The 9,683-nt window shown below is 39.1% G+C and overlaps 2 protein-coding genes across 3 annotated transcripts; one reads left to right on the top strand and one right to left on the bottom strand.

Annotated features, from left to right (window-relative positions):
* The first annotated feature begins 13 nt into the window (after nt 1-13).
* Nucleotides 14-6,443, top strand: c23h17orf75 (chromosome 23 C17orf75 homolog). Of its 2 annotated transcripts, XM_037088175.1 has the most exons (10): nt 17-347; nt 809-883; nt 1,377-1,502; nt 2,112-2,240; nt 2,446-2,506; nt 2,599-2,718; nt 3,824-3,888; nt 4,051-4,190; nt 4,292-4,395; nt 4,777-6,443. In XM_037088175.1, the coding sequence occupies exons 1-10, from the start codon at nt 205-207 to the stop codon at nt 4,990-4,992; spliced, it is 1,179 nt and encodes a 392-aa protein (XP_036944070.1). In that variant the 5' UTR covers nt 17-204; the 3' UTR covers nt 4,993-6,443. The 2 variants fall into 2 exon arrangements, with proteins under 2 accessions (XP_036944071.1, XP_036944070.1); XM_037088176.1 differs by lacking the exon at nt 809-883 and having other exon boundaries at nt 14-347.
* On the bottom strand, nt 6,110-9,521 carry LOC119013542. Its single transcript, XM_037088177.1, has 10 exons — nt 9,400-9,521; nt 9,242-9,319; nt 9,080-9,112; nt 8,217-8,303; nt 7,720-7,814; nt 7,352-7,569; nt 7,184-7,273; nt 7,001-7,087; nt 6,844-6,909; nt 6,110-6,711 (listed from the first exon to the last, which is right to left on the bottom strand). Exons 1-10 carry the CDS (start codon nt 9,460-9,462, stop codon nt 6,662-6,664), a joined length of 867 nt encoding a protein of 288 aa, XP_036944072.1. The 5' UTR covers nt 9,463-9,521; the 3' UTR covers nt 6,110-6,661.
* Between the last annotated feature and the right edge of the window lie 162 nt (nt 9,522-9,683).

Raw genomic sequence — 9,683 nt, 5'->3', positions numbered from 1 at the left:
ACACAGCTCTTGCGCATGCGCAACACGCATTTACAGGACAGGAATACCTTTTACTGCACCTGTAGCATTTACCCAGTTGCAATTTTAATATCACGACGTTGAATATTACCTTTCTACTGACACAGCACAGCTCAACAGCAGAAAGTCGCCCGTGTTATCCCACTTTTAGCCGACTGCTAGCTTGATCCGTGCAGCAGTACGATCATGTTTACCTCCCAAACCTCGTCCTTCCAAGACTCAATTGACGTGGAAGAGAGAGATGACTATGACAGCGAAGAAATCGCTGGATACAGCCAGAAGATTCAGCTGAACTGCTACTATACCATCTATCTTTATCAGGGCACAAGGTAATGATCGATATTTGTTGTCCGACTTTTTCTGTTTTTCTAAACAGCTGGTCTCTCTCAGGCTCTGCTGCGTCCACGGTGTGATGTTGTATATGGAAGGAATTGTAATCATTGTTTTATAACGTGATATAATATGTTTTTTCAGATCATTGATTTTTATTGTTGGATTATTATGTATTGTTTACACTTTCTGACCCTTATCCTACAGCAGGCCACAGAATGACTACTATTTCCCTTTCTTCCTGAATACAACTAGGTCCCTGGTGTGAAAATAGTGTCTCTTTCTATACTACTGTTTTATTTATTATGCGTTCTGTGATTAGTTAAAGCACCTAAAGCACTCGCACTAGTATTTTGTAGTTCCTCTTCCTAATCCTGCTGACAAGAACAAACGTACCAGTTAAAAGAGATTTCTACATTGAAAACTAACCAGGTGATGAGTGAACTGTCAATTGTCTTAGATCTGAGGCTTCTGGGGAAAATGTGGCATGGAACCAGAGAAGAGCAGACTCCACAACCAGTCAGGATGACTTTAGGTAACAAAGGAGCCATTCACCTACCTTCTCCTTGCTTTCAGTGGTCGTTTCGCTTGGCTTTCACTGTTGTGCTTTGGTGTATCCACGGGCTGTCACTGGAAATCCAACCAACATGGAATCAATGCTGTTGTCATTCGTGATTTTGTTATTTTTTTGGTCATTTCTGTGCTTCTGAGTTATATGGCCCTCAGGTCTCTCCATTGTGTCAAGTGAAGTTGGAAAAAGTGAATGAAATTTTGTTGAATGTCTGGATTGTTAAAGCAAAATGGCGAAGTACATTCTGTCAGTGTCTATGTGTTTTCTTGACACCTAGTGGGGTGGCACAGTGGCAGCTATGTGACTCAGTTGTGTGTTGTGTTGAATGTGGCTAATGACTCATCAGCTTTTTCCATCTGTTCTCCATTGACTTGAATGGCTTCCAAATTCCTCATTGCCTCCATGGGCTGTTTATAGTAGTAATAATAATAATAGTGACTTTCTGCCCTTCCCACAGCCTTACACTAATAGACAGCAGCCTGCCATCAGAGGCAGAACCGGAGCTGCGGACTTACATTTCAAGGAGGCTGAGCAAAGGAGCCCTGCTGGGAGGCATGGGCAACATCGCCACGGTCGAACTCAGGTAATAAGTTTACATTTTTGCTTACAACTAGAGCTGCAACGATTAACCCATTAATCAAATAAGTTGTTGACTTAAATGAATTGCCATCTATTTTGATAATTGATTAATTAGTTTGAGAGTCTTGGGTGAAAAAAAGGTCAAAATTCTCTGATTCCAGCTTTCACGCTTAACTGTGGATATTTTATTGTTTCTTCACTCCTCAATGACAGTAAACTGAATATCTTTGGGTTGTGAACATGACATTTGAGGATGTCATCTTGGGCTTTTATAGACCAAACAACTAATTTAGTAATCAAGAAGCTATCTGACTGATTAATCAACAGTGAAAATAACTTTTAGTTGCAGCCATACTCACATTTTGCATCATTTATGCTACATACTAAGTGGGACACAAAATCAAGGTATCATGATAAAACAAGCCAAGATCATGTTTGACTTCAATCCAACTACAAAGATGCAGCGTATGCTTCATTGTCAATATAAATGGTATTATAGGGGATGCAGCTTGTTTGATACATCACAGTAATAAAATGAATGTAGCAGGAAATTGTCATGAAGAAGTGGACAAATAGTTAACACAAATGTGTTGATTATTCATACTCTTCCCAGTATTCCAGAGCAGGCAGTTGGCTGCTACTGTTGTCTCCTGGAGCAGGAAAGGTCTCCTGAGCAGCCCGATGCTGATGGAAATGGATATGTCATCTGCTTTATGGGCGGCTCTGAGAAAGGACTGAACTTATATCCTTTGTGCATAGCTGTCTTTTCCATAGTGTCCTCTTGAAATCAACCTTAGTTATGAGCATCATAGGTTCTCCAGTATTCATTTTATAGATCCTTGTCATTATAAAAGTTTCTTTGCTTTTTTGCTTTGTATTATTTTCCACTTTGCTGTAGCTTTGTGCAGTATAACAAGCAATAGTTCCAATTCCTTGACTAAATTCACGTTTAGATTAGAGCTGGATAAATATGTCCAAGGCCTGCATAGCAGCCTGCAAACCCCAGAGGTAAGAGTGTGTTATAACAGTATAATGAAGTTATATATATTCTAATTCCTTAATTATTTTGCTATATTAATTTGCATGTGTGTGCTTGTCAGCTGCAGAACCTTGAGACAGAGGTGCGTCCCTATCTGAGCCGGTGGTATGAGGAATCTGTCATGCACATTCATCGTGTGGTGCAGCTGGTCCAGAGCAACATCAGCTTCTTGCTGCACGCTGTGAGTCGAGTCATTTCCACCCCTACAATTTGTCCAGCTTGTCAGAGGAACCCAACCTGACATATGATAAATAATGAGAAGAAAAGCATCTGCACGAACCAATCCAGATTAAATCATTAACGGATTAGGGAACAGATTGGTGTGTGCAGATGCCTTTTTATATCATTTCACCTAAATAATATGCCATCATAACATAACCATAAACCTCTCCCTTGGAGCAGCAGCTCCTTCAGAGGCCCTGTTAACAAGGTTTTGAATATTACCACCGTAGAACAATACCAAAATATGATATAATATGTAATTGGCTTTTGGCATTGGTTAGTAAAAATATTATGTTAGTAAAAGAAAGCTAAATAATATATATAATATAATATAATATAATATAAAAAATATTTTTAAAAGAACACAACTGTTTTAAAGATGATTACAGTGTGACTTGCCATTTGGTTTGTTTTGGTTTTGCAATGGAGCTCACTGATAGGACAATAAATCAATTACTTTTGATAAAGACATCACCAGTGATCCTTTCCTGTAACACTGTAACACATTTTACCTCTGCTAATTGTGAACAGTTAATTTTGCTGTTAATAATACAAAGTGTTAAAATTGGCAACATCAAGTTATTTAATTACTAATTCATCTGCTGATTATTTTAATGATTAACATTTTACTCTATAAGGTATTAAAAAAAGTTTAAATGCTCAACACAATTTCACAGCTTCTTTCATTAAATCAACAGTCTAAAACCTGAATATTTTGTTTCATTTATTATGATAAATGCAAATAAACGCAGTAAATATTTGACTTTTTTTGATGACAGAAATTATCAGGCGATTATTAAAATAGTTGGCCATTTTTATTTTTTAATCGACTAATTGTTGTAACTCTGGTGTCATATCAACAGTACCTCACAATGAGACGTTTTCTTGGGCCTCGCTAAATTACAACAAATCTATCTAGATCCTTAAAATGCAGCCTCGCTTAGAGACCAAGTCACTGTTTTTGTGTGACCTGTTCCTTGAAATACTTATTTACCTGCACATCTATAAGAACAAGCTTTTATTCCAGAGCAATTCATTTCAGCCATTACATCTTCTGTGTGCAGGCTCTGAGTCACACACATGTGGAGGTCAATAATTCAGATGAGAGGACAAAGGCTGATGTGTCAAGGTGAGTTAGGTGACAGCCCCAGTAACAACACTAACACCTCCTCAAATCCAAAGACTGTTAAAAAACAATAACAGTTCTGTCTGCCTGTTGTTAATTTCCATGCAGTACAGTATATGATTATTTGTTTGTTAGTTGTTAAATGTGTATTGTGTTCTGTACCAGGTTCATCAAAGCAGCCAGTCTGCAGGGCCTGTCCCAGCAAGACACAACAGCAGCTTCTCTGTGTAAGGCTATGTCAGAGGACACACACTCTGACCTGATCATAGATTGCTCCACCAGCCCACCCACACTCTCTAACAATGGTAAGTCATGTTCCATGATATATACCTGATGAGGAGCATGTGGTTTGAGTTATTTTCTCTTTCTAAGTCTAAAAGTCTAATAATAATGTTTTCTCTCCTAGTCAGTAATCGTTTCTGTGATGACTGGAATCAGGCATTTCTAAATGCTGCAGAGCGTTGTAATCCTTTCCTGCTCAGACAAATTCTGGAGAACTTCAAACTTAAGGTGACAAAACATGCACACAGACAGACTACAAACAGAGTTTCTTGACCTGTTTTCAGACCCCAGATGTCTATAAGCCTTTAAGTTCTATCAGTCAGTCAGCATCAGTTATACTGATGGCAAAATGAAAAACTCAAGAAGAAAATTGTTTATAATATAAAACAGACCAATGATGGCATGCTTTATAGTCTATTTATTTTCGTTAGAAACTTATGAAACAAAGATATCAGCATTAAAAGCCCCACTAGCCCACCACAAGGTTGAGAAACTTCAGATAATAGCTCTCATTTCCTCTTTGAACAGATGCATCTTTCCCTCATCCTGATCTCTTCCTTTTCTTAACAAGCTTCTTCCTCTCTGCCAACCACTGCTCTCACTCGACAGGCCATCCAGGACATGAACAGCCTGAAGCGTTTTGTGCGGCAGGCAGAGATGAGTCACTACGCCCTTTTTCGCTGCTGCCAGTTCCTACAGGGCTGTGGAAATGGAGATGTGTTGCTGCAGAATGCCAGGGCTGAGCACAGTGACCTGCCTGAGGCCTGCAGCATCATCACTGTCCTGGAGGAGTTCCTCAAGGAACAATCCCAGGCCCAGGCCTGATTCTATTAAAACATGTATATCAGGGTTGTGGAGCCTGGAAACGTTCTCTGTAACTGCTGAGGCGGTCTCCTCTTAAAGCCACAAAACAGATAACTTAGTACTGTCCTCAACCTAGCACTACATCTTAAGTCAGACATCAGTTATTTGTCAACAATTTCACAGTGAAGATATGTAGAATCGACCAACTTCTGAATGACATTTTCAGAATTTAGATATAAATTATTAACCATATCCTCTTCTGGTACTACTGCCTCTCAGCTGGAAGAGTGATAATCAGATATGGAACATGTACTGTAATAGACTTACATTAAGCTTCCCTCAACAAATGTCACTAATAATAGTTTATTTACTCTGTAACATCACTGCACTGGTCTTAATAATTAAGGTTAGTTGTGAAGGGGTGAAGAAAAAGAAAAAACTCAAGTGAATTCAAATGAAAAGAAATAGTGTGCATGTCAGTTTAGATCTATTTCTAGAGTGGCACTTTACCAGTCATTTCCTTTTTAGCAATTTTTGTGCTGCATGAGTGTAACAATACTATGAACCAAATATTATTTGTAGTGTTTTGCTAACTGACAATGATCACACCACAGAACTGATCCAAGCGAAAGCTTCCGCTCATTGGAGTGTAATTATCTGTTGCTTGTTTGATGTCCAGATATTTTTTTTATTGTTTTGTATTATATTTGATTGTACTCTTTTCTTTTGAGAAGAATCATATTGAGAATGCACAAATCACTTTTATGCATTACTTGTTACATAGGCCTTCTTTTTGCTTAGACCCCATACCTGCACTACTATGTTATTTTTGTCTAATGAACACTGCTACTGTATGTTTGTATGTCTATCCAGTGATATTCAAGTCAGTTTAATCCTTCTCTGGGAATGTAGTGTTGTAGAAATAACTGAGATTTTTGGATATCATTTTCTGTTTACAGAAATCTTCCCAGCTGTCACCAGCTGAAGACTTGATGAGAGAAAACTAAACGGGCACAATGTGGCCAGTCACTCACTACATGTAGGGAGCATTTGTTTAGTCTAAAAGTTCTAAAACATGAACACCCCTTAAGAGAAGAAATAAAGAGTGAAAGTAGATGATATATAAAAGTGCTCACAGTAAATGTTGGTATGCTTTCATTTTATTTTCCTTTCATCATGTACCTTATATGCTATTAAACCCATAAAGGGTTTTAGAACCAAGCTTACACCATTCCTATTCAAACCAATCCAAAGTGTGTAATACAGCAATATCAATGTTGGTGGTGTACACTTTCAAACTGTGAAGCAGGTGACATGTAAATGAGTCGTTTTACTGTTTTTAATTATAGTGTGACTCGCTACAGCGCGTGATGTGTAGACATTTCTGTACAGTGTATTCTGCAGTTATAAATGTCTATGTGGTACTCGGTCTTGTATAGAAGGAGCTGAATTAAATACCACAGTTGAACCTCTTTGAGATCATCATGCTTGCTGTCTGGATACAAAAGTTCTTAGAAATAAGACACTTGTTACATCTGTTGCATCAATGCTGTTGCATTGCCTCAAACCTGCCAAAGCAATAAGCACACTTACAGATATAAGGCAGAAACAGTCTTTGTAACAAAGAAGAAAGAAGCAGATGAGGCTGCTGCTACCCTCCAGTCTATCAGTTGTGTCCTCAAACTTGACCTCATATCATCCAGTAGAGTCCGTCCTCAGTCTGCTCCTCTGAGCTGAAAGCTTGAGACACACAAATGAGAAGTTTTTTGCTGATGCTGCATTTGTTCCATGAATCATTCTGCATACATATCGGCAGCTGTGACTGTCTTATAACATGAGTGTGACAAAAGCATGACATGAAGCAGGATTTACCTGAAGTGTGATCAGGCAGCTTCCTTAAAAGAGAGCTTGGCACATCATAGACGTTCTCTGCGGGGTCTTAAACACAGCAAAGACCAAAAAATGTTTAACATTCTGGTAAAACCAAGTATTCAGAATTTCGCTGCCAGGGGAAAACATGTAATCACACCTGGATTTTCAGAGGCCCTCCTGCAAGAGAGAGGAATGTCATACACCCCCTCGGCCATCTCTGTTGAAGTGCCGCTCTCACATATTTCTGAAGGGACAGAACATATAACACATGACAAGGCCAGTTTGGACAGTTTGTTATGTTAGCAGAGATGACAAATTTAAAGTTTATTTCTGATCATACTTTTTCTTTTTGGTAAAATGTCATAGTCTCCTTCCTGTCCCTCTGCATTGCTCATTCTGCTGGAACACTGGAGACTGCTGAGACTGTCGCCTGAAAACAGAGTCGTGAGCATCATGTAGCTGAAAGTACAATTTATTCGAGACTTGATTACCAAACCAAATCATTTACCGTTGTGATGCTGGAAGTTACAGGCCGGCAGTGTGTTTTGGTCCGTGATCTCCTCAGGCGGGTGAGGGAGGGGGGAGGCGATGCTCCTGATCACATGGTGGATGTGGCCTGCAGGGGCAGAGAGGGGCCGAGCGGGCAGCGACTCCATCACACTCTCACTGTGTGAGCGGATGGGTGTGATGCTGTTGGTTCTCTCTAGCTGCTCACCCTCTTCAAGGCTGAAGAAAAGAACAGTGGGCAGTGTCTGAGCAACTGACAAAAAAAATCACCCAAATGCATGTAAAGAGCTCAAGTCCACTTGACCAAACATGACATATCTTAGTTGTAGTTCAGATCTGTCTCGAGGAGAAAGCCCCATTCTTACTCACTGTGTGCTGCTTCTGGAGACCCCAGTGGTAGAAAGATGCATGGCTTGCCATAGGTGTCCTACCCACTCCTGTCTGAGAGCTGCTGTTTCTGCTGCCTACACACACACACACACACACACAGACACACACACACACACACACAAACATAGGTGTTTGGAGAATTGATGGAAGACATATTACAATATCCCACCTGAGAGAGTACTAAGGCCACTTTATTACAAATCAAAGTCAAAGGGAAAGGAGATCTTTTAATCAAAGAGATGTAGTGGCATATAAAAACACAATATCTCCCCCTGAAATGTAGAAGAGTAGAAGTAGAAAGTATTAAACTCTCAAGTTAAAGTAGATGTAGCTCAAAGTAGTACTCAGTAAATGTAGCATAAGCTGTTTTCAGCCACTCATTCGCAGGCAAAGGTGAGCTGATCTGCTACAGTCACAGCCCACAGATTGAAAGTCTTATAAGAGAACACGACAGTCAAACCACAGCTATGACTCACCAACAGTTTTCTCTTTCCATTGGTCATGATGATCTCAAACATAAAGCGCTTACTGTCCGCTCTCTGGACCTCTCGCACTGACTGCACCTGACCCAAGAGGTGGACACAGACATCTTAAATGTAGGTAAATCAATCTGTTTCCTAGAATAGAAACAGAGCAACCGTGGAGGAGGAAGTTCTTTGCCTCTACAAACACAGCAACACCGCAGTGAGAAGTACAGTTGTTAAAAGTGAAAGCCATGTACTCAAAGTGTGTTAATATAAACATCAAACTTATTTTAAGTATCCATAATGCAGAAAGGCTCATTTCAATTTAACATCATATGGCTATATAGTAACACTACAGTTACTTGACAACATCAGTAATAATATTATTTATAATAATATTATTAATATTTGGTTTATTACAAAATAAACTCAACAGATAAATTACATTAATTCCTCAATTAATAAATTAAGATGATAACTTTAAAACACAGCTACTGATTCCCAAGAGGATTCACGAGCTGCCCAACAGATAAAGCATACGAAGTAGTCAAACCACATTTACCAGCATCAACATGATGAGTACTTTTTCCTTTAGCACATTTTGATGCTATTGCTTTTGGTTTTTAAATGCATGATTTCACTTTTAACAGAGTATTTCTACACCGCATTGCTGCTGCTTTTACTTTCATGCAAGATCTGAGTACTCTTCAAACTCTGGATATGTATTAATACTATCCATTACTGTAAGGTGGCCATCTAAAGCAGCCAAATAGAAGTGTAGGAATACAATATACAGGTGGAAATTAATTAAAAGATATTCTATCCACAACTGCAAAGCAATTCCTCATATATGGATTAAATGTTTGAGAACTTACCGTGTAAATGTAGTAATTGCCTTTCAAGTGAGACTGTGGAGAGGAACGTCAGCACAAAATCTCTTAAGTCATTGGGTTGAGTAAGTGGTAATAAGCAGACCACTGACAAGAACATTTGAGTGTGAATTTCAAGATATTTACACCGCAGCAAATGTTACTTACAGCACTGCCATTCTTTTTTGTATAGAAGAACAAGGTTGTGTTTTGAAGCCGGAACCAATACGTCACCCAGCTTATTTTCTAGCGGCAGCAAACAAAATATTAGTCACTTTTTTAAAAACATATATTCGCATTAAAAACTGCTATACTTTTTAACTCACCAAAGTATCTCTTCTTTTCTCTAGGAAGCCCTCAAACAACAACTTAGTCCCGTCTATAGACATGTTGGCCCTCTGTGGTTATTTCACTCTGTGGCTGCCAGAAGTTTATTAGTCTATCTAATGTGGTATGACTTCCTCCTCACACGGGCTGAGAGCATAGCTCACAGCCGCATCATTTACTCACTTCTCTATTCACTGGCTTCACAAAAGGTCCCAGCTAATCGTAGTTTATCTTGCATCATTTCACACATCCACTTTTTAAAATGCGCAATTCCACTACAGCA

The sequence above is a fragment of the Acanthopagrus latus genome, chromosome 23 (genome assembly GCF_904848185.1).
Source record: "Acanthopagrus latus isolate v.2019 chromosome 23, fAcaLat1.1, whole genome shotgun sequence".
NCBI classification, from domain to species: domain Eukaryota; kingdom Metazoa; phylum Chordata; class Actinopteri; order Spariformes; family Sparidae; genus Acanthopagrus; species Acanthopagrus latus.
Note: the sequence above shows the minus strand (reverse complement) of the source record. Positions and strands in the feature narration are given on the sequence as shown.

Bases quoted from the DNA above. Each gene is read 5' to 3' on its own strand.
- c23h17orf75 (XM_037088175.1), top strand. From the start codon at position 205: ATGTTTACCTCCCAAACCTCGTCCTTCCAAGACTCAATTGACGTGGAA. The intron at 348-808 runs GTAATGATCGAT...CAATTGTCTTAG, and splicing joins TATCTTTATCAGGGCACAAG to ATCTGAGGCTTCTGGGGAAA. The intron at 2,507-2,598 runs GTAAGAGTGTGT...TGTGCTTGTCAG, and splicing joins GCAGCCTGCAAACCCCAGAG to CTGCAGAACCTTGAGACAGA.
- LOC119013542 (XM_037088177.1), bottom strand. From the start codon at position 9,462: ATGTCTATAGACGGGACTAAGTTGTTGTTTGAGGGCTTCCTAGAGAAA. The intron at 8,304-9,079 runs GTAAGTTCTCAA...CTCTTGGGTCAG, and splicing joins GCAATTACTACATTTACACG to GTGCAGTCAGTGCGAGAGGT. The intron at 7,274-7,351 runs GTAAATGATTTG...CTCTGTTTTCAG, and splicing joins TAACTTCCAGCATCACAACG to GCGACAGTCTCAGCAGTCTC.